The sequence below is a fragment of the Aptenodytes patagonicus genome, chromosome 6 (genome assembly GCF_965638725.1).
Source record: "Aptenodytes patagonicus chromosome 6, bAptPat1.pri.cur, whole genome shotgun sequence".
Lineage (NCBI taxonomy): Eukaryota > Metazoa > Chordata > Aves > Sphenisciformes > Spheniscidae > Aptenodytes > Aptenodytes patagonicus.
Window position 1 is genome coordinate 37,350,311 of NC_134954.1, and position 23,616 is coordinate 37,373,926.

The 23,616-nt window shown below is 43.0% G+C and overlaps 1 protein-coding gene across 5 annotated transcripts in view; it reads right to left on the minus strand.

Annotated features, from left to right (window-relative positions):
- The window catches only part of UNC80 (unc-80 subunit of NALCN channel complex), a 136,309-nt gene that overhangs the window by 52,495 nt on the left and 60,198 nt on the right, over positions 1 to 23,616 (minus strand). For 2 of the 5 annotated variants that reach the window (XM_076342129.1, XM_076342128.1), the window contains exons 26-36: positions 19,370 to 19,535; positions 15,653 to 15,856; positions 14,042 to 14,142; positions 10,828 to 11,025; positions 8,618 to 8,725; positions 7,743 to 7,881; positions 4,106 to 4,287; positions 3,595 to 3,726; positions 2,872 to 3,058; positions 1,906 to 2,037; positions 1,237 to 1,380 (exon numbers count right to left, since the gene is read on the minus strand). In XM_076342129.1, coding sequence (XP_076198244.1) covers positions 1,237 to 1,380; positions 1,906 to 2,037; positions 2,872 to 3,058; positions 3,595 to 3,726; positions 4,106 to 4,287; positions 7,743 to 7,881; positions 8,618 to 8,725; positions 10,828 to 11,025; positions 14,042 to 14,142; positions 15,653 to 15,856; positions 19,370 to 19,535 — 1,693 coding nt within the window. The remainder of the gene's footprint in view (positions 1 to 1,236; positions 1,381 to 1,905; positions 2,038 to 2,871; positions 3,059 to 3,594; positions 3,727 to 4,105; positions 4,288 to 7,742; positions 7,882 to 8,617; positions 8,726 to 10,827; positions 11,026 to 14,041; positions 14,143 to 15,652; positions 15,857 to 19,369; positions 19,536 to 23,616) is intronic. The other 3 variants (XM_076342132.1, XM_076342131.1, XM_076342130.1) reach the window with 2 other exon arrangements.

Consider the following 23,616-nt stretch of genomic DNA (forward strand, 5'->3'; position numbering starts at 1 on the left):
CTGTGGATGGGGAATCCATGGAGATTGCACTATGCTCCTGGTTATGAAGTTCCTTCCAAAGTTCCTCCCAGGCGGCCAAGAAGGCCAATGGCATCCTGGCCTGTATCAGAAATAGTGTGGCCAGCAGGAGTAGGGAAGGGATCGTGCCCCTGTACTTGGCCCTGGTGAGGCCGCACCTCGAATACTGTGTTCAGTTTTGGGCCCCTCACTACAAGAAGGACGTTGAGGTGCTGGAGCGTGTCCAGAGAAGGGCAACGAGGCTGGTGAGGGGTCTGGAGAACAAGTCTTATGAGGAGCGGCTGAGGGAACTGGGGCTGTTTAGCCTGGAGAAAAGGAGGCTGAGGGGAGACCTCATCACGCTCTACAACTACCTGAAAGGAGGTTGTAGCGAGGTGGGTGTTGGTCTTTTCTCCGAAGTAACAAGTGATAGGACAAGAGGAAATGGCCTCAAGTTGCGGCAGGGGAGGTTTAGATTGGATATTAGGAAAAATGTCTTTACTGAAAGAGTGGTTAAACATTGGAACAGGCTGCCCAGGGAAGTGGTGGAGTCCCCATCCCTGGAGGTATTTAAAAGACGTGTAGATGAGGCGCTTAGGGACATGGTTTAGTGGGCATGGTGGTGTTGGGTTGACGGTTGGACTCGATGATCTTAGAGGTCTTTTCCAACCTCAATGATTCTATGATTCTATGATTCTATAAATTTCTAACCTGAACCTCCCAAGTTGCAACCTCTAAGTTAGAGTTCCTCTAACTCTGTTTCCTTTTCATCACACCAAACAAGCCCAGCTTCTGCAGTCACTTCTCACAGAACACCTGTTTTAGGCCTCTTACCATCCTGGTATCCCCCCACTAGAGCCTTTTCAGCTTCTCAATAGCTTTCTTGAATTGGGGCCTTTTTTAGGGCCCCAAAAGAGCAAAAAACCCTCAAAACCAAACACAAATAATGGAGAAAAAAAGGAAAAACCCTACAAAGTCACATTTCTGTTATGAATCTACTTTCAAATAGTTTGTGAAGATTTAATAGATTATTCATAGGTTTTTTAACAAACATATGTACTCATAACAATATATAGCACATATTACTTCTAGGAAACATGAACTGTGAGCAAATACAAGGTTGTGTTACACCTCTCTTCCACTTTAGTTATGGCACCTAACAAATGTAAGCCATTGTTCAATGTGCTGGCAGGTTCTGCCACCCTTGAACATCACGTGAAGTTTAGTCTAGGTCAGTACCAGCTACTCCATCCTCCCGGACTTCTCCATCTTCCATCAAATGGACAATGGGGAGCACTGCTGCACAGATGCATGCTGGAAACACAGCTTGAGGTGGTTGTGGCACATGATGGTTTGGAGTATGCTCTGTAGTGTGTTCTTCATCTGGAGCGGTAAGAAGAGTAGAAGGTGCATGTTAGTGAATAAGCCATGGTATTATCCAGGCAGGTTAAAGTAAACATTTATGTTAGGTGCTGTACAAACAGAACAACATGACAGACTGTCTGATCACTGCAAGCATGGCAGGTTTACTGCTATCTCCAAGAAGAAACTGAGCCTCCAGCCAACTTCTTGATCAAGAATTTTCATTGTAAATATATCTTTTTTAAATTTACATTTCTCTTCTTTTACAGAACCCATTTGCCTTTTGATGAAATCCCATTTCATTACCATTGTTCAGCCAGAGTGCTCTCCATGGCACTACTTTGTAAATGAAACATGAGAAGTAACGGAAGACATTGTGACAGCAGGAGTGAATAAAATAACGCAGGGCAGTAAATTATTATAAAGTGGCTCAAGCTTGGGAATACATTCAGCAAAAGGAAATGCCACCAGCTTTATGGGTCAACAGGAAAGGCTTCCAGTGAATGAAATCCTAGGAAAGGATACTCCAAAGTGAAGTCAACCCACCTTCTGCACTGACTGCTGACCGCACTGACCAGACAGAGCCACGGCGGAAAGAATAGTTTCTATGAGATGTACTGGAGGTGCAGGAAGGACTCACAGAGAGACGGCGGGAGGCCAGGTTGGCAACTTCTTCTACTGACAAAGAGAACGGGAAATGTCAATCCAGATCCAACTGACAGACTTTAGGGAACTTTCTGAAGGACAGCACTTACGACCAAATCGGAACATTGAAAGTTCAAGTCAGGTGACACTCAAAAGGCACGATTTAAAATCTATAAAGATCATCTATAAAGATCGGTCAGATGATAGGTAATTTGCTCATGCTTTGGGAACCAGCAGAGCATTGTTCCATAAGAGTGATCATTTCTTTGGTGAGTCACACTGTAACTGCATCGGCTCTATACTTCTTTTCATCTACATCCTGTTAACCATCATGGTTGCTGGTGCTTAGTTTTTCCTAAGAATTGGGATTTCTGCTCACAGATTTCTCAATGCGTGTTTAGATCTGAAAATCAGTGTACTCACCTAATGGCACATACCTTGGAATGCCTTTAATGAAATCTTTGTGCTCTATTAGCCTGGACCAATGACAATCCTCGCTCAAAGACTAAGCTTTTCATGACACATGTCATGTAACTTTGGCCATCTGAAAGTTTGGTACTGAGGTTGAGCTGGTCATCTAGGCTCCCCCACTAGTCACCATAAAGGTAGAAAACTCCAAGGACAATTCAGCCTATCCTAGGCTATGTGTCTTAAGACAGATACTGCCAAAGGGTGATTCCTCCTGCCCTTTAATTATTAAAGGGTTAAAGTAAGGAAAGACAAATTTCATTCCTGAGGGCACCAAAGCAGGGACTTTCCTAACACTAACAATCAATGTTTCTGGACATAACACCCCTAAGCAGTGCCCTATGTTGGTGGCAGGTGCTCTCAGGTTCCTGGAATGCAGTTCCTGGCCGTGGAGCACACCTTCTTCTTCCTGCTCTGAGCTTGGTGTGCAGGTTGGCTCGTAGCAGGCCTCCTGAGTGATGGGGATGGCAGTGATGAGACTGGCTTCCCGGCCTAGGCGCTTCTTCTCTTCCTCCTGCTGCAGGTTCTTCAGGATGTGCTCTGCTCGCTGATGGGAACGCGACACAGCTCTGGCTGAAAATGACTTCTGTCAGAAAGAAAAGAGAAGAAACACAGCCTGAAGCTGTTAGTTAAGATAGACACATCCTGTGTTTTCTGCCAGAGACCTCAATGACATTCAGCAACTCAGTTTCTAAGTACAAATCAGACTAGTGCTAGCTGAACAGAGATTCACCAGGAGACTCCTCTTGGAGCAATTTCTACAATAAGCCTTGGTGTAGACTTCTCCTAAGAGACACCACATGAACCAGTGCAGAGAAAATGGTCTGTCAGAGAGTTCAAGTGAACTAATCTTCTCTTGGAGAGAGAACAGCTGTGTGCTCCTAAGATCTGAGTTACTGTCTCTCACATGGGTATGATATGCAGTACAGTACCTCAGTAAACAAACAGAAAAGCCTTATGCCCCTGTAGGAAATTCTGTGTGCCCTACACGGACAGTGTACTAGATTTTTCCCAGCTGAGGAAAACAAGAAAACTCAGTTTAGCCCACATCTTTTGGCTTTAGCTTCCCCCATGCCACTACAGAATAAAAACAGTGCTTACTCTCACGGTGTCTCTGCTTACCGACTGATCTTCATTTATAGGATCTTGCACACTCCCGCTGCACTGAGGGACCCAGGGGGGGTCAAACATTGGCACAGATGGCATCCCCAGGACAGGAGAAGGCAGAGTGAAGTTTATACTTGGAGGAGGGATCTAACAAAAACACAAAAGACATTTTGTTACTGTAGATCATTATTAATGTCAGTACTGCTAATTAAACATGAGCACAAGTACCCATGACATTAGTTACCTCTGCAAATTTTTCCCAACCCCATATCTCACTACACTGTAACACCATGTATGACACAAATTTCTTTCTTTCTCTGATGTTTTTCCTGACCTGTGTCCCCGTTATGCTCTCCCCATTTTATACAGGAGTTCTACACATCACCTCCCCCACTAGTGTGACTTCACACGACCATTTTTTTCTCTAAACAGATTTTCAGGCAATTTCATGGCAGCGTGTCATTACACATCTATCCCACAAGGCAAGTTGTAAATGGCAACGTTGTGTTTAATGTATCCTGTCTACCTTAAAGATCTGCTGTGCTCCCTCTTCCATCCTTGGCCAGACTTGATACCTAAACCTCCAGAGTGTGTGAAATTTGAGAATGGCATTCAGTCTTTGCACTGTCTCTGGGTGATGAAATTCGGACATCAGCATGTCAGAAACGGCCTCTGGCACTTTCACAGCACACAGCAGGAACATGGCAGCTGCAGGGAGAGAACATCTGATCATCTGTTTTCCTTAATAATGTGTTTATTTGGCAGAGAAAAACTGCGGCTGTACAAACCCCCACCAAAAGAAACCTAATCTTGGCTCCAGAAATGAGATCAACAGTCTACCAGACCTAGCGAAAATTATACTGCTTCATGAAACCAAGCGCGTGTGATTCCACCTTTTGGAGCCACACAGCGTTATGTGTGGTGCTTGTGAAAGGTTCTGCAAAACCTGCTTTTAAAATAAAACACAGTTTTGCTCTTCTCACTAAAACCTCAGTCATGACTGGTTTAAAAGGAGAAATATCTTGAAGTAACAGGACTAATTCAGTTTGGCGTTCAAAGATTCCACTTCTAAGTGATTTCTGTGATGATTAATAAAGGCTGGTTTAACAGAAGCTCAGCCTTGCCCTCAGAGCAGGAGGCAGTGCCCGAGTAGCGGTCTCACCTATCTATTTTCATGGATAAAACCAAAAAGAAAGGTTCTTAGTTAAATGAGCACCATGCAATGATCACAATCTGCTTCCAACAGAAAATGGAATTGCTATGAATTGAGAGACAAAGGACCAGATCGCAATGGAAAACAGCACAATAGAAGTTCATAGAAGTTCAGAAGCTGGCCCATAGTTGTTTCATTGGAGCATATTTGAATACAAACAGACATAGTCCAACTCCAGACCGATGGAGGCCAATTAATTTAGATGGGTGTCTGAGGGGCAGGAGTGTCTGAGCAGGAAAGAAAAGCAGGGGGAATAGTGTTGTTGTGGGAGTTCAGTGGGTGTCAGAGAGTCCATGGCTTCTTTGACCAGTAGCTCACCACAGATCACTGTAGACAATTTCTCTAGATTTGGTGGCTGTTCCCCCACAGTAGAAAGAGGACATTTGCCATCGTGTTTGCTTCAACACTTATTCAGAAGGTGCCAGGCATGAGAGCTGCGCTGATGGGAGGCAGTCTGAACATCTGCAGAAAAACAAGGCTGCTCTTTGACTGCCTAGGTCCTGCCTTGCACTGCGAAGGCTCCTGTTCCTGCTCCAAAGTCCTGCTCCAAATCTGTAGGGACCCTCCTGTTTCACCAGCTCAGAGAACTTTCTACTTTTTGGCGTTTTCAGTGTAACTATGTAAAGTCTTAGTAGGACTGATTTAAAAGTGTGAGCTCATACTGAAGTAACCAAAAAAAAAAAAAAATACAGCCTTGGAAGAGGTCAGTAGATGGTGCTGTTGTACGCTAACACAGGAGTTCTTTTTATCCAGCTTGTGGATAGCAACATTATGAGTTTTCAGGTTTTGACCTTGATAAATGTAATTTATGCTAGGGCTGAAATCACTCGCTAGTAAAAAAGCTACTACAGACCCTCAAATGGATTTTAATCCTCCCTTCAGGAAGGGGAGAAGGAGGAAGATGTCTCTCAAAGGCTTCTTTGGAGGAGCAGCCAGCTAGCACTCCTTAGGAAGAGTGGCAAAGCTTTGTTCCCTTCCCTGTGAGCCATGGTAAGTTTTTGATGAGAGAAAAAGTATCCAAAATTATTCCCCTAGAAAGGGACTTGAAGGGGAGAAAGGAGTGCAGTCTCAAGCAGCTTGTTTCTCTTCTTTATTTTGCTCCTTTCTCTTCCTGTCTGCACATTTGGCCTGGGAAAGAGAAAGGTGAAGAGGAGAGCACAGAGAAGACCTATGGGCTGAAGAAATGCACTGTGCACTGGTGGAGCAGATGGAAAGTGAGAGAAGCATGAAGAACATGAGACGTGGAGTCAAACAATGGACTTCAGGGCAGAATTCATTGCCAGCTGTGGAAAATGAAGGACTGGTAAGCTAGATTGAAGCGTGATGAAAAGGGGAGTGATGTCTGAGGAGCACTTCAAAACGCTTGCATTGTTAGCAGCTTTTGATAAAAATGCCTGTAATTTAATCTTCAGTGTAAGAACACCTGTGATGGCTCCCTTAGGTGCGCAAATCTGGGGAAGGTGTCAATCTTTAAGCCATTTTCTTGGGTGCTGGGGGAGGAGAAAGGTAGGATTTGAAAGTTTTGGGAGATTGGTTTACAAAAAATTTGATTGCTTTAATTTATGCTTTATTTAAGCAACCTGTGTGTTGCGTGTGAGGGATGTTCACAGTTTCCAGGGTTGTGGCTCATGATTTCTGAACATCTGGCATTAGCACACACTGGCTATGAGTGTTTGGACAGGACAATAAGACTAGAAATGACCTGAGTCACACCATCTAATCCCTTTCACAAACTATTAAACCTAAGTGCATTCGCTCTCTTTTCTGGTGGTTAGAAATCTTCTGCTTCCCAGATGAAAGAAGTCATAAAAAGTTCATATGCATCTTTATGCTACCATGGCTTAAATAATTCTTCCTCCTTGCCTGGTCTGCTGTATTTATGGAGAACAACAGTGTCCCCTCTCAGTCTTCACCTGAATCCATTAAATAAATATCCTCCTCATATACGCTCTTCATTCTTCCTCCTGTCCTAACAGTCTTTCATTGTACCTGTCCCATGTAAATGTCTCTTTCTTCAGTGCCCAGAATTGTGCATGGATGTGCTGTGTTCTAGGTAATTGTACAATGTACTTTACAACAGCATTAATTTAAATCTCTAATGGAATACCTCTTCTGACACATCCTGACTGTGTTTAGTGTTTCCACAGCTGAATTCTACTCAGTAAGTCAGTCATCTTCTGGCCAACTGATATATTCTGAGTTCCTCCAAAGCTATATCAGTTCCATGGGAGAAGATCCAGGCCCATAACAGAACAATTCTTCTTATTAGTTTGCAAGGACATAATCTTACACTTTGTAGTAATAAATTTAATCCCATGTCTGGAATTCCTTTTTCAAGGTAATACTGTCACAGATGTATGATGTTCTAATCTTCTTCTGTCTTAAAGATGTCTCTCAACTATGTGTCATCAGCAAATGTCATCTGCACGATTTGACACCAAGTGGAAATGGAAAATTTAGATAAATACCATGCCATAAGACTCCTTACTGAGCAATGCTGCTGTCTCCATGCAACATGAGAATTTTTCTTTCGCACAACAGAGGCGCTATGACAGTTCCACTTTCATCCCCTTACTCAGTTTTTGTATCAGTCCTCAACTGGTACTAACAATTTCCATGAGGCAACATACAAAATACTTCAGTAAACTCTGGACAGATCAAATCACTGTGTTTCCTCTGCTTAGAAACACAGCTAAACATAAATATCAATTTTGATGCTCTCTAATCATCCACCACAACCAGGGTTGAAGTGATTGCCTTCCTGATCCTTCTGACCTCCTCTTTTGTACAGAGCATGAAAACACATGAAGGTCTATGAAAATCAAACAGCCTCCAAGAAACCCCTGGTGTCATTAAGAGTCCTCCACTACAAAGCTGTCTTGCAAGGCCCTGTGCTCTACTGTGAGTTGTGCAGCCAGGGTAGCCATGCTAAGTGGTTTTGTTCTCTTACCTGCTGCTCCAGCCATGTGCTCATCCACACTGAGCAGGAGCTCCCACGCTGCTGGCTGGATATCCCCATACATCTCTTCCGTGAGGATAGGAGCTGCCTTGATTAGCAGTGACAAAGGTGCAGGGGAGAGGCTCATTACCTGCAAAAAAACAAGCCATGCCTTACAGCTGAGCTGTGCAAACTAACCACAGTGAACAACACGCTCAGTAATTTTACCCTAGTTTTGGTCTGCAGATTACCCACTGATAACCTCTAGTTTCTGCCATTTCAGATAATGATCTATAGAAGAATGTTGCTTTCAGCCTACACTGAAAGAGCAGTGTTTGCAGGCTAGTTCCTTGAGTCTGTTGCTAGTCACTCATGTCACCAAATCACTGATAACGAGGACAAAAGGAAAGCCAAACTCTCCCAAGGTGGTGCACAAACAGTGACACAGATCCATGAAAATGTCACAAAGAACAGGCCTGTGAAGACCCCGTTGCTTCTTCAGGAACACTGAACAAGAAAGAACAAAGGAAACTATTGCTGTAAACTGACAGGTTGTATTTAAACACATTTGTGGATTTTTACTTTTTTTTTAATTTTAATTTTTTGTATCCCCAGTTTTGATGCATGTGTCGCTATGGGAAGCCAGAGATGCAGACTGACATTTAATGGAGCTACATGTTTAAAGGATTCTTTGACAGGGTTACCTTAAGAGGCTTAAATTTAGCATTACTCAGCTGGGGAAAACATGCAGGGCTGAACTGATTGATATTCAGGAACAACAATTCTTCACATGGGCTTAGAGATCCACACACATTTTCCTTCCTGTTGCAGTCTATCCTGACATCTATGTATCAGCCTCCCTAATTAGCATATGGCGTAGTCAGTACCTGGTGCCTGATGTATTTTAACATTCCAGAGTCCTTCTTCCCTTCCAAGTTGATATCGATCACTCTCTTTTTTAGAGAAGGAGTTCTCAAGCATGACTTGTCTGAGCACTGAAAGGAAAAAAAAGAAAGTGGAGTTCATGTTTAGATTTCCCAAAATGTGGAAAGGGAGGAGATCATAGACAAGAGGAATTTCCATACACTAGAAGCTGTCTAGTACCAGAGCTGTAGCACAAAGCCTTCTCCTGTGCTGGCAACAGGCCTAGTATCACTGAGATGACATATCTCATCCAATTTTCTTCTCTTTTTAACAATGCTTTTCCCAATAAAAGCTTAAGGCCGAAGCCAGTAAATCAAATGAGGAATGTGAATGTGCTCTGTGTAATCTTCACAGGTGGCGCACCCATGTATTTCAGGAGAACAGTACTTTAAGCAGGTTAGCAGTAAAAAGTCTATAGCTTCCCTCTAAAAATTACCAATGGAGGTGTTCAGTGTGTACAACACTGATTCCTCTCAGCTACATTTATCTTCTCTTCTTCCTCAGAAAGCATAAGTGACAACACATTTCAGGACTTGAGCTCGTGCCTGCCTGAGAGTTGTCCCTAGCATATTGCCAATGACAGTGATAATGACAAGTCCTTTTTATGTGTGCTATTCACAATACCAGGGACTTTTCCCAGAATGCTAGGTTGCCACAGACTCTTCTCCTCAAGCTAGTAGCCTGCTGATTAACAGAGGGGTCCTTGTTTATCAGAGAGCTCACAAGCCCCATGGAGCACACAGCCAGGTCTGCATATTGCAGCTACCCCCAGCCTTTCATTCTGCAAGCTGTGAGAGTAAAAGAGAGGTTCCTCTGGAACCCAGATAAATGTGGAGATGGCGCCCATGCACGCAGAGACTGAAAACACTTGAAGAATACCAGAGCATGAGGAACCGGGATGAAAAGTCTACTGTTACATAAAATTCAGAAGTTATCAATTGCTCTCCTGCAGTGAGGTCTGTACAAACACGGTGCATGTGTTCGTAGGAAACATTATTGTCCCCCAACCTCTTTTTTCCTTGCTGTTGCTTAAAGGCTTTGATGGGTTGATGGATGATGAAATGTGTATCACTTTGCCTTGCAATTCAAAGTGGGAGATGAAACAACACACAGTAATGCACGGTGTTCTTTTGCTACCTTTCACGAACACTGCCAACTGCTCATCTCAATCCTGCCTTCTTAGAGGAAATGACTGCCTCTCTTCCTAAATAACTAAGTGGTACACTACTTTTCTGTGTCAGAGGGAATACATGGGGGTTACAGTTTCCAGGAAAGCAGAATCATCTGTTGTTTCATCTGCTCTGTGCTTTGTTCCATACAAATACCCTTCAATTTTCTAACTTGACAGGAAACAAACAATCTGCTGGTTGATGAAGAAACGTTATGAACTTGTCTCCTACTCCTTCATTTTCCACTTACAGGGATGATAGCCTCTTTACCCAACTGAAATCTTGATGAAAGTTTCATGAACACTTTTGTTTTCAATGTTACTGCAAAGTAGTTGAATGACTCCGCCATTACAGGTATTCAGAATAACTGTAGTCTGTCTGTTGTGGTCAGGAATACGAAATTATTAACCAACTGTTGACATGATTCAGTTGGTACCTGGGTGGGCACTTCACTGAAAGCAGAAATGTATTTCCACTGAAGTTAAAGGCACCACTTACATGGCTAAAAAGGCACAATCTTGCTTGAATATCCTGCTGAACTGGTCATTAAAAGTGTGTCACTAAAGAGACTGTAACATTAAAGACTAATGTATACAATTCTTGGAACAGCTCTGAGAGCTCAGACCTAAAAGAAAGAAATTATGCAAGATTTTACAAGAATTTCAAGAGTGATTCTTATTAACAGATGAGAAGAAACATGAAAAAAGAGACTGGACTCCAGGGGCTGATAAGTAGAGGCCATAAAAGAACATCAAAACTAAAGTCAAGTTATAAGCTTTTAAATGACCTTATCAACAACTAAGATTCTTTCCAATCAATACAGATTACTTTCCTTCCATAATGCTAAATGACTTAATAGGTGTTTTTAGAGCAGAGCTGTGTTTAGGAAGGGCTGTGTTCATTTTGTCATGAAAGAACTGTTTGAGTACATTATGCAGTCCTTGAAGGTAATTATGACCTGCCCGGACAAACCCCAAAACATTCTGCTTTTTCCATCTACTCACTTCCTTTTGCTTTTTGCCTCTTGCCACACTGTTCAATGTGCTGTTTTCTCGCAGAGAGTCCACTGTGTCTCCATACAGGAGTTTGATGGCCCGGACAAGGCGAGCACAGGACCGGCTGTGATGAAGGTAGCAGTGTGGGTGACAGTAGTCAATGTGGGTACATATGAAACTTTGCTGGTTGCATAATAGGATCATAACCTTGAAAAGAAAAAAAGAGAATAGTTACCTATAGAAAAGGGAGTTACATAAAGAACAGCATAGGACAGCCAGTGATGGGGACAGTCAAACTAACTTTTCCACAGCCTAGCTGGGGAGGCATGAAGCTCAACACAGCTTTTTGAAAAGGTATGTGTGTCTGTGCAAAGCTCCACACTTGCACATGATTTACAAACTAGCTAGGCATGGCTAAAGAAACATCAGTGTTAACAAACCAGACAAAGGGACAGAGCTGCTGTAGGTGTGTGTGTTTGGCTGGCGGCAAGATTAAGGCTGAGGAAAACAGTATTCTCTCAGTTTGCAGAAAAGCTGTTGTACCGCCACTCTGAGATGAGGGCTTTGACTGGAAGTTGTCAACTACTTAATCATCATTAAAGCTGCAAACCCACCAGGTTCGGGGGTCAGTTTCCTTCAAGGAATGGGAAAGGAAATGTCTCGGTATGCTCTCAAGTAGGAATAAACTGTGCCAGTTGTTCTGCATGTGCTTCCCTCACTGTGCTTGGGTAGGCCCATCCAGCCTAGCTTATGTTAGCTGGCTCAGTTACTATTTCTAGTGGTGTTGCCATATGGCAGCAAGGAGCTGTAAAACCCGTCTAAGAAACAGAGTAAATATTTGGGCATTTAGCTATTCTGAGCCCTGCTTTGCTGCAGCAACACTCCTATTAGTCCCTAAACTAATTAATTAAAGACAGCCTTAGGTATGTCTACACTTCAGTGACTGCTTTCTGGTGTAACTCAGAGGGTTTCTTCCCGGAAGAGCAGAGCTCAGTCCAGCAGCTCTTTGTACATTGGTCTTCATGTCACACACAAACCCAGCCACTTAGCAGCACTCTGAGGAAAACACACAGGCATCCCCAAGCCATTCACACTGTAGGTCAGAACTGGCCTTTATGAATCCTTCTCTTTATCCCACAACCTAGTGCAGAAATACCCAGAACTGCCAGAAAGAAGCTATCCCAGCTTTTCCATCCATTTATTGTCCATGCAGCTGCAGTCTGCTGGCTCTCTCAAGTAAGGCTGCCACATCACTCTCAACCCTCAAATATTTAGGCTTCCAAAAAGTCAGGACCTTAATTTAAAATAAATCTGTTCTGCATATGTGGGATTCTTGTCTTTGCCTGCCTGTTCTGGCCTCATGTTATTTTGGGGTCAGTCAGGAATAACTCAAGCCACTAGTGTTGTATCAATGTGCAAATGGTATAAATCTGATCAGCATTGTATAGCCTCTACCCAACCTCTGGTCCACTGTTCTTGTAACTTGTAGTTACAGTACACTGACATAGACTGAGGACATCACGCTCCGGGCTGCCGTAAAGGACGGGTAAAGGAAATGCTGGTGCATGCATAGAAGTAACTCAAAATAGTGATCTTTTTGAGTGGTTTTCTCATGACCATTAAGTAAAGCAGGTTTTAGTTTTGCCTGTAGTTTTAGTGACCATCCACCCACACCTTCTTTCCAACAAACAAAAAGATAAAGTTCTCATGCGATATTGGTACTTGCGTGGCATTAACTGGAACAGGTGATTTTCCAAATCTTCCTTTCTTCTATGCAGGCTAATCACATGTAAAGTGAGACAAACATCTCAAGTACCCTTCAGTTTATGCCTTGTATTTATGAGTCCATGCATCTTTCCACGTTGAGCAAAGGCACCATGATTTATCCCAAGCTGCTAGCCAGGGAGATGCCTTTATCCTCTAGCAATTCATCACCTAGTACACACTCTCTTGTCTAACATGCTCAGTTTAGCACACTGGAATTTCCAAATCTGACAGAGAAGCGGGGTGGTCCAGGGACTGAGGTACTAGCTTGGAAGACGTGACATTCAAGTTCCCTGCCCTGCCACCCTCTTCCAAAAAAGACTGCTTTTCAAACCAAGAACTGCTTCTGACATCACAGTATTAGATTAATCTTGTTCTTGCCCACACCCCATAGGAATGGGCCAGTTGAGAGCAGACTGTGTGAAATACTTTGGGGAAAAAGGGGGATATCAGCTCATTATTGGCAGCTGTCTTTCCCAAAAGCAACTCAGAAGTCAAAAGGTGTCTGTCCTCATACACACATGCAGGATACAATCAACATGTGTACAGGGAGTCAATCCAACTTTTCCGCAAAGCACGTGCACATGGGCACACTGACCATACTGCACCATCACAGAGTGTCATGAGGCAACAGAGGTAGAGGTGTACAGTCCTTGGATACCAGTGGATTGAAAGGTGTAGACTTGCCCAATTGACTTTTGGCATGTCTAAATCATGTGTACAGAGATCACCAAAACGCATGTCTTAGGCCCTGCACGAACAAACCACATTTGCACTGTTGTAGTCCCCGTCTGTTGGATAGAGTCAAACTACACAAGGCTCTGTTGGGTTAGACATTCTGATAGAATGCATCTAATGGAATCAAAGAAAACATTCCAAAAGTATTTTTTTCCCCACAAGATGCATAATTAAGCTTGTTGCCATAGAGTAAATGGAGACAAAAATATATAAATTGGCTCAAAAAGAGGTTGGAAAAACTCCCTGAGGAAAAATCTTCCGATAGTTAGCAAACATAGTGGTCACAACAGAACCTCCAGCTCAAGTAGCTTCTAAAATGCCATTTCCCAGAAGCTGGGAGCCCAGCTCACACTGCAGTCCATTCTGTTACTCTTTCCAAACTACCCGCTACTAGCCATGCTGGAGACAAGATACTGAGCTAATGAATTTTTCAGCTGAGGTAGCATGGCTGTCCCTACACGCCTAGAGAGAAATAGTCCCTTTTCCCTTACAAACTAAATACATGAAATGGACAGAGGGAGCAAGACAAAAACTTTCTGGTTTTAGTCCATTTTAGAAATGGCAAACAGACGATTTCCAAATGTCGCAGCTTACTTACTTACACTTGAGATCTTTGATGCTACATGGAGAAAGCACAGATTGTGATCTGGTTATTGCCAGCACAAAGGTTTTCCTACTGAAAATGCCATCCTTGAGAGCGCTGCTGGTGACTCATACTTACATGCAGCCACGACATGTTCCGATGATAGTTCTCCTCCGTGCCTGTGTTGCTCAGCACCTCGGGCTCAATGCTAGGTTCGCTCGCGCTCCAAGGGCTCCCTTCTTCAAAAGAAAAATACCCAAAAGGTGGTTGTTTTTATTGCTCCCTATGTGCTTAAAGACTAGGGACAGCACTTGTAAGCCAGGCCAGCCTTGTGGGAGCAGACCAGAGTACACAGAATATGCCACACTGGAAAGACTGCATTTGGACACCCCTCCCCAATCCTTGTATCATGCTGGCTTGACAATTACAAGAACCATTTAGACTCGGCTCACAGGCCATCTTGTCAGTAGCAAACACTGCTCCCTCCCCACTTTTTTCTTTAATGGAAGGGGAGAAGGTAAATGAAAAACATCAGAAACAAATTCTTTGCACCATTCAGATGCTGCAAATGGTTGGTTTAGTGATCTGCATTGACTGGGCTCTGTGGTTAAAAATGTCAACAAAAATCCAACCAGAAGTGGCATCCAACTGGAAATGCCAATGGGCAAAGTCACTGCTAGTTGCCCATGGAAACTGCTAATGTCATGGGGATGAAAGGGGAAAAAAATCCTGATTCTAGCACACTAGTTCTACAGAACTTAGGCAAGGGAGAGATTTCTCTGAGAACTTCACTGATCCCTTTGTTTCCTCTAGCCATTTCATAACCTATGGGCCTCCTATGATACTAACATTAATGCTGTTAAGAGCTGGCTGGGGCTGAACTCCAGTTAATCTTTCTTTCTCCTCTTTAAGTGAACTGTGACTTGCCAAAGTCTACAGAACAGGCAATCCCACTCTCCATATTCACCTAATGAAGCATCTTTTGGGCAACATAAAAATGACCATTAAGCTTTGGAGGTTATTTCAGCTCCAAATGTATCCAAACTGTAGTTTTTGGTTAACACCCCTACCAGAGGGAGCCCCGTTAGTTCAACTGTGATGGAGATTTCTCGTGGCAGGATGCACATTTGGTTTCCATAAGATAAATATATGGGGATCCATCTTTTGAAGACTAAGGCAGGCATCTGTAAACTCTAAAAATATATGTATATGCCAATATGTAGAAATATAGTATGTAGCATGTACGTGTTATGTTCTACATATAGGAATATATATATTACATGTCATACAACATGCCTATGACATCATATGCTACATAGAATATGAAGTGCATGTCTGTACATATATATATCCTATTTATTAATATGGACAATAAAATATCATATATGCATATGACCATGTATTCATTATACCGTATGATTTAGGGGTGTGTGTATGTGCATACACACACGTGTATGTGCTCCCCTAAAGATAGCATGCGTTTGGCTGGCAGGCACCAGCATTCCAAGAGTTCATGCTCTAACACGGAGCTCTGAATTGACAACTTGTGCATGGAGCCGACGCTGCACCCAGGATTTGAACCATGTTCCTCCCAGGCCCTGGTTCAGGCAGTCCCTAAAGAGGACTCTAGGTTTTTCCTAGCCTGCTGGGGTGGGGGGTCTCTTGTCATTTCTAGCTCTGCTGCAATCACATCAAGAGTTTAGGTCCTGCCTATTGTCCCCTCCCTTTCCACCCACTCGTCTAAGTTACCTATATCAGTGACAGTGTCCCTGCTGTGGGACAGCTGCAGCTCCTCATTCTCAGACTCTGAGTCCTGCCGTGATAACTTGGTGCTCTTTAGGCTGCCGGCCCGGCGAATGCTGGAAAGGGAACCCCCCTTCTTCACCCGGAAACTGCGGGTTCCTTTAATCTGGAGCAAGCGGGAGCCTCCTATCCTGATCTTCCTGCTGGGAACTGTATTAAAAGAATAAAAGAGGACTTTTTTCCCCTTAATTTTTCCCCATTTAAAAAAGAAAGATATCCTGGCCCTCCCCTCCCTCCCTCCCCTTTGCTGCCAGCCTGTATTGCAGCGTCTTTTCTTCTACCAAGGAATGTGGGGCCAGAGGCTCCCTCCAAAGCCACCGCCAATGCAGCTCTGTCAATCAGGCAGTAAAGATGCTTTACGGAAATGTGTTCAGCACCTCATTTCCTGGAGACCTGGTACGTCACCTCAGGCCTTGTCTGTATTTGGAATCAGCCCTCGTTCAACCACCAGCAAGTAGAGTCAGCTGCTCTAACAGAAACCCAAAACGTGGACAAGGAAAACCTACGATTCACACCAATTTGAATCAATTCCTGCCAGGAAACAGGATCTGCCCAATGGATGTAAATTGCAGTTTTCTTTGCCAGCCCCTGGGGTTTACATTAGTGCAGAATCACCTCTTGCCAGGGATAGATGGCTGAATCCCAAGCATGAACAAGGCACCATGGACAAACCTATTTTCCTGTGGGCCTGGGTTCTGTAAACCTCACTGAGGTCTGCAGTAGGATCAATTATTTATTCATACAGCATGTGTGACTGCAGAAGGGTACTTTGCTTCATGAGGTTAGCACGCAAGACTTCTTTGAAGTAAGATTTGCATAAATCCGTGTCTCTGCATGTTACTCTTCATCATTAGAATGCTTTAGAGGAAACAGGAGCACGTAGATCCTCTCCTTCAGACAAATCAGCAGCTTTCAGGCATTAACAACATCCATTGACACTCTGCATTTTTGATGAGCACAGACATGAAATGGTTCAATGTTCAAAGCACCAACCGTTTGCACTTTCATTCTCCTCTTAGTTCAAAGGCAGTACAAGGCAGTATGTCAGTCCAAATGTTGCAACACTCAGTCATTTTACTGCAGATCTAATCAGGCAAGGCCGTGTGTGATTGATTACCTTTTGGTGTGTTGTTGAGAATGAACAGGATACAGCTTTTTGCATACCACTGGTAAGCAAAATCTTTTAATAGAATTGTATTTTGGCTTCAGGAAAAATCAAACACACCTTTACTCCTGAGAATGCCCCTAATTCCTCCAGAACCCAATTCCCACTCCCATTTCCAGTGGCTAACGTCCTGGCTGAAGACAGCTGGATAGGTCTCATGAATCAGCTGGGCAAATCACTGTTGAGTGACCAGAGAATCTCCCTCCAAGTGACCATGCTGAGTTCCTTAGCAATCACTACTGCTTGAATTCTGTTCAGATCAGCCTCAATACAGTGGCTCAGTTCCCCCGAACGCCAAACCTTTTAAGCACTTGTAACTACATTTCATGAAGTCTGCAGAATCCCATTTTAGCACCCAAATAGTACATATGATCCTCTGAAAGCCTGCATCTACCTAGCTTTAGTGTCTGTATTTCAGACCTACCTGGAGCAGATTCTATACAGTAAACTCGTAGCTTTTGGATAGCTGTTAAGCCACGCCTGGGGTGAGCAATGAGAGCAAAGTTTTTAACACTCCGGAAAAAATGAAAGGAAACAGATTAGTACTCATCAAAGAGGTTGAGATAAAGAAACCTGTCACTGCAGGCGAGAAAAATTTAGTTACATTCACACAACATTTTCTTATCTAGAAAAGTGTAGATTACGAAAGATGCCTCTGCATCTGTTATGTTTGGCCCAGGTGGATCCCCAGAAGAATATGCTGTGGCCAGAGAAAAGAACATTATTATTGTAATTTTAAAATATAACATCATCTTGCATTTATTTAGCTTCCAAAATACTGCAAATACATTTTTGCTAGAGTATATTAAGATTCAGCCTTCCTACCATAGTCAACTTTTCCCATCTCTAAAATGTAGTAAAGAGGCAGCTTTAGTAAAGAAATACTACATGACAGCTTAGGGAAAAGGGAGAATGGGAAAAAAACCCAACTGAAACTGCAGGGAAAATAACAGAGTCAAGGATGCAGAAAGTTAACACTATCTTTGCAAATATAACCCAATTCTGCATTATGCCTGTAGCACAGTAACACATGAAGGAAAACCTAAGTCGGCATTGTCTCTAAGAAAAATAGCATAGTTGGAGACCAGCCACCAGCATTTTCCAGCAGGACTGCATGCTCGTAGGCGTTCTCCCACTCAGGTAACATCCCAGTGGATGGGACTGCTGCCTGAGAGGCTGAAAAGTGGTTTCAAGTAATTGTCATAACTATCTTCAAACAAAAAAACAACCCCAAAACCAAGCTTTTCCTTGTCTAAGTAGTTAGAGACATCTTATGCCACTGATCTTAGACTATCAGACAGATTATAAGGCTGTGTGCTTCCCTGGGCTGCCAATATGCCAAGGGTACAAAAAATGAGGTTGAGCATGAATTTATCTGGCTCACCTTTCTTAGGACACCTAGCTGTCCTCACAGGAGTAACTGTCCCACCTGACACAATTTTGGAGGCAGTTTTACACCATGTAAGTCTTGGAAGCAGTTCTAATATTTTCTCCAGTAATTGTGGCAGGGTCACAGCTGAAGACAACGCAAAATTTATCCAAAGCCCCCTGAAGTCAGTAAAGCCTCCTCTGAATCATTAATACACATTATAGTTCCTAGAAGATAACCAGCCACAGACTCCATCCTTTTCAAACAATCATCAAACATTTATCCTTTTCAAACAATCATCAAAATTATCATTCAAACATCTGCACCTTTATATAGCTATTATGAGACAGAATTTAAACAGTTCTAGAAAACTTGTAAGAGGGAGAATCATTTACAGGTTACTGTCTGGCAGTTTAGCCTCTAATTGCAAATACACACGATGACTGTATATTGTATTGCAACACTTGTACCATCAGAGAGTATGTGAGTTTTGCATGAGATGGCTCAAAAATGGAAACAATCTGCTGTTCTCAGCAAACACAGTGAGCTTGAGGTTTGCTTGTACAGTATACAGTATGTTGGTAACATTAATCTGCTAGCCATCAAAAGCCACATAGGTGTGTGTTTTTCATGTGGTAGCAAAGAATTCAAGAGATCAAGTGATCAAGCACTAATTCTGTGAGATGCCATGACTTCCAAAGCAGTACAGATTTTCACAGAAAGATCCCAATCTTCCCCCCATCTGTGGTTTTCCCAAAACAAAAAATTGTAATCAGAATAAAAACCAAACGAGAACACTTTTGATCTTTATTTTTAAAGTGAGTCAAATAGTGATGCTTCGCTCAGCATCCCACTGAGAGACAGTTTCAAAGAAGGCATCCTCCTTTTTAGAAATCTTGCAATGCTCTCAATCGGTTTCAGTCATAGCAGTGTTTTATAAAATTTAACATCTTTGCTTCTCACATTTGTTATATTGAACCCTGAAGGCCAGAAGCGTCTCAGAAATGATTCAAAGCCACGTGACTCCATGGCCGCCTGCTGTTTAACACAGTCTATGCAAATGAAAACATAAAATCAAGCGCCACTTCACAAGCCCTGAGAATACAAAAGTCTTATTGTGCTGACAAACCTTTTTTCTCCTCGAAGCCAGCCTCAGATTTGAGGGTGTGGCTGCTGCTGTGCAGGGAATCCTTTGAATCTTCATTTTCATCCAAAACCCCAGCAAAGCTGATCTTTCTTTCATACCTGTGCCGGTCCATCTCAGGGTCCAGACGCAGCCTGCAGCTCTCCAGATCCTGTAGCAAAATGCAGACCACACAGATGTGCAAGCAGTATGAGCCCCCATGCTTTTCACTGCAACCATAGAAGCTTCAGGAAGAACTGCTTCAGATGGGAATTTATTTCTATCACATGGTTCTCCATCCACCCTGACACTTTCTAATCCAACTACTCTTTGGGCTTGCAGGAGGCTGAGCCATGCTGTCAGGATGGAAGAGTTAACAGGTGTTAACACACATTTCTGGTTAACACTGCTGAGTGAATTGGCACCCTGTTTGCAGGCTCGGGAGGGGGAAAACACATAAATGGTCCCTAATGGATAGGGACCATAGGCTCATGAGGGGGAAAACACATAAATGGTCCCTAATGGATAGGTAGCAATAAAAGGTGGCTGTTGCCCAAGATGCTGGGTGGATGGTTAGGTCTCTACGCCAAAAGGCTCCCTGTGGTTGATTAGGGAATGCATTGCCACTGTACTCATCAGAGGCAGAAGAGCTGAGAGAAAGCTAGCTGACAGTGCGACAGCCGTGACAGCATGGCCCAGAGCAAGCTTTCTGTGTGCAGATCAGGCTGAAAGGACACAGTGGAAAACAGGGAGTAATAAAAATGTTGGCTGCACTTCAATTCTGGAAAATAAACAGCATTGCATCAGAGAGAAACTAGTTTGCACCATCATTTTCTTCTATTAACAGAAATGGCACCATTTGTGCCACCTGCTGGATACCAATTTGGGCCAAAAAAGCAAAAGTCCTAAGATTCCACAAGCTATGGATTATCATCCGCTTTCTCTAACCACAGCTAGAAAAAGTGAAAGAAAGACTGTGAACTCCCACACTGGCAGACAGTTAAAATGCTGGGCTCTTTAAGAACATCATTCATGCCTTTTGACTAGGGATGTCATCAGCTTTGAGATCTCCCCACCCAAAATGTAACTAGCTGAAATCTAAGATGACACAAAGCTCCTTGCTGTGAGTAAACAGCTGATCAATGTGAATAATAACATCACCGAAATTATCCAAAATAGTTATTCTGGATAAATTCTGTAGGCTCAAGAGATCTCATATGGGAATTTGCATACAAAACTCCTATAGAAGTTACTGGGAGCTACTTGGGTAGTGACAAAGTCTGCTACTCTAAGAGTTGTTTTGAAAAAAAAAAGGTTTTCTCGAACATATATTCTAGACTGAGCTGTGCTGAAATGGGTTAACCAGCCTATCTAGCACCAACTGAAGGTCCCAAACCATTTGCAGTCAGCTTTGCATCTCCAGGGAAAATTCTCATAAATGATTGTCAGAAAAGCTAAGAGTTGATTGCCATAAGGGAAATATTTTGACTTTGCTCAATAACAAAACCTGGGATATAGAAAGGTGGCCTAAAGTAATGATTTATAGTATCTCTAGCATTGAAAACTTCCATGTAAATAGTTTAAAACATATCTAACACAGTTGAAGATATAAAACAAAGGCTAAAGCATTTCAGGATAAAAATCTGTGATCAAATCTGTCTGAATTACAGCAGCTTCATAAATTAGCATGCATAAACGGAGCCACGCTGGCAGTACAGGTATATATATTCCTAGGGCATGATCAGAGTTCCCCTCCCTGGCATGTTTAAACACGTTACTCCTCCCAGCTGTTTGTCAACATGCTTACATTGGAAATTGCTGCCCCCACAAATTAACTGATAGAATGAAATACATCCTCTTAGCACACAGTTAGTCTGACTCTATCTATCTTCAGCAACTGCTAAGCTAAAATAAATGACTTTCCATGACAGCAAATGACAAGTTCCAGTTCTCTGGCTCTACTGTGGCAGCAGTAGGCTTCAAGAGAACGTATTCATCACTCCCAGCCATTTGCAGAGTGAGCTTGTATCTACTCCACCAGCTTCAGTAGAAGACTTTGATTGAAACTTCAGTCATAGAATCATAGAATCATAGAATCATGAAGGTTGGAAAAGACCTCTAAGATCATCGAGTCCAACCGTCGACCCAACACCACCATGCCCACTAAACCATGTCCCTAAGCGCCTCATCTACACGTCTTTTAAATACGTCCAGGGATGGTGACTCAACCACTTCCCTGGGCAGCCTGTTCCAACGTTTAACCACTCTTTCGGTAAAGACATTTTTCCTCACGTCCAATCTAAATGTCCCCTGCCGCAACTTGAGGCCATTTCCTCTCGTCCTATCGCTAGTTACTTGGGAGAAGAGACCGACACCCACCTCGCTACAACCTCCTTTCAGGTAGTTGTGGAGAGCGATGAGGTCTCCCCTGAGCCTCCTTTTCTCCAGGCTAAACAACCCCAGTTCCCTCAGCCACTCCTCATAAGACTTGTTCTCCAGACCCCTCACCAGCCTCGTTGCCCTTCTCTGGTAGGCAGTCAGGACTGCCTACCTCACTCAAACATAGGTAAGGGTGCTCATGCCCTTGGCCTGGTAAGTCTGGATGGACTGTGGGTAGTTAAACTGGTTCACCACAACTAGTTCAGTTGCAAACGTTTCAGTTCTTCGAGGCTGCTAAGTCTGTGCTCATATCTATGGAACAGGTACGCCTGCAAACACCAATGGAAATGAGATTTGCTCTACTGGAATTTCAGCTTTATGGACCATAACATTATGTACCTTATTCTCTTGGAAAGGAAGCATCACTCCATAAATACAGAGACTTAGTATTTTAATCTGGAGTGTTGTTGGCTCTACCCCCTCCCCGTACAAAGTTAGAAGCAGCACTCTGTGGCCATTTTCTCTAATAGGCTCTTGCATAATGTGACCTTAAGGTTTCTTCTGCCTACGCATCACAGAATAATTCCTCCTCCTTTTCTCCCATATACAAGTCTGAAAAGCTATTAATCAGTTGCATTTCTATCTGGCACAAAAGCAAAAATTTCTGTTGACCTTCATTACCCAACATATTCTTAGTTCCAAGCCTAACTACTTTACTGAGATGAATTCTAAACCCTGGTATTATCCTGCTTTTGGATGCAGTCATTTATTACATGGTAAAAATATCAACAAAGTGTTTAGGAAGACTCCTGCTGAATTTATCCCTGTTTTTAAAAATGCCCTTCTTTGCATACCTGGGGGCTGAGTCACTTCATCATAGGTCATCTGCAGCCTTTGAAACCAATTTCAGAACCTAATTACAATAACGCACAGCCAAATCAGCCTGTCAAGCACAATTGTTATCAGCAAAATTTGACCTCAGTCTGTCATTAACAAAAACCAGAATAGTAGGCCTAAATCCTTCATGTTCACTTGGAAACTTCTCATTCTTTCTTTATAATTTTTATCCTGATTTCCTAAAGAAATTAGGCTTAAAAGATGAAACTGCATGTCTGCCATTCAATTCTCATCTCATTCCATGTTAACCACCTCTGAAGCTGATGGTCACCTTCTACACAATTTGACAAAAGATAACTGAGTGCCTGTGTATTTTGTGAAACAACAGGCTGAAGGCAATGTTAAACTGCATTATTAGACATAAGAGAATCCACACAAGACTGAACCACTGGAAATCAGGTTTCATGGGTTCTGCTATTCACAAAATTAGTTGCCACCTAATCAGTCATTTAGCTTACTATTCATGCCAGGATTTGCCTGTGCCTCTCAGTCTCATTGACGTTTATATCTTTCCTTGCTTCGTCTCCGTTTCTTTCCTTTCTTCCCCCAGTCCCTTCAATTCTGTTTTCTAACCCAAGCCAAAACTCTGCAACTTTTAAGCTCCAGCAAATTCTCTGTAAACCACCCTCTTCCTTTTCTCCTAACTGCCCTGTTCAGTTCTCTGCCAACTGGACCTCCTAATCAGCTCAGTAGCACATGAGCTGTCACCTCCTGCAGTCCATCTCCCACACCTCTCAGGTCCCCCACACTCAGTTTCTTTATCCATCTGCTGCCCTCTTCTCTGTTTTGAAACTTTCTTCAACTTCCAGGTCATGTTGTGCTTCCACAGTCTTATCTTCTTAATCAACCCATTTGATGTGCCCTGCCCATCTTCTATTCACCAGACAAGGGCTCCTTTCTCCCTGCATCAGAGATCCACTTGAGTTATTACCCCACCCTACCTCTCCTCAGACAGGCACAGAGCACAATGACTTCCG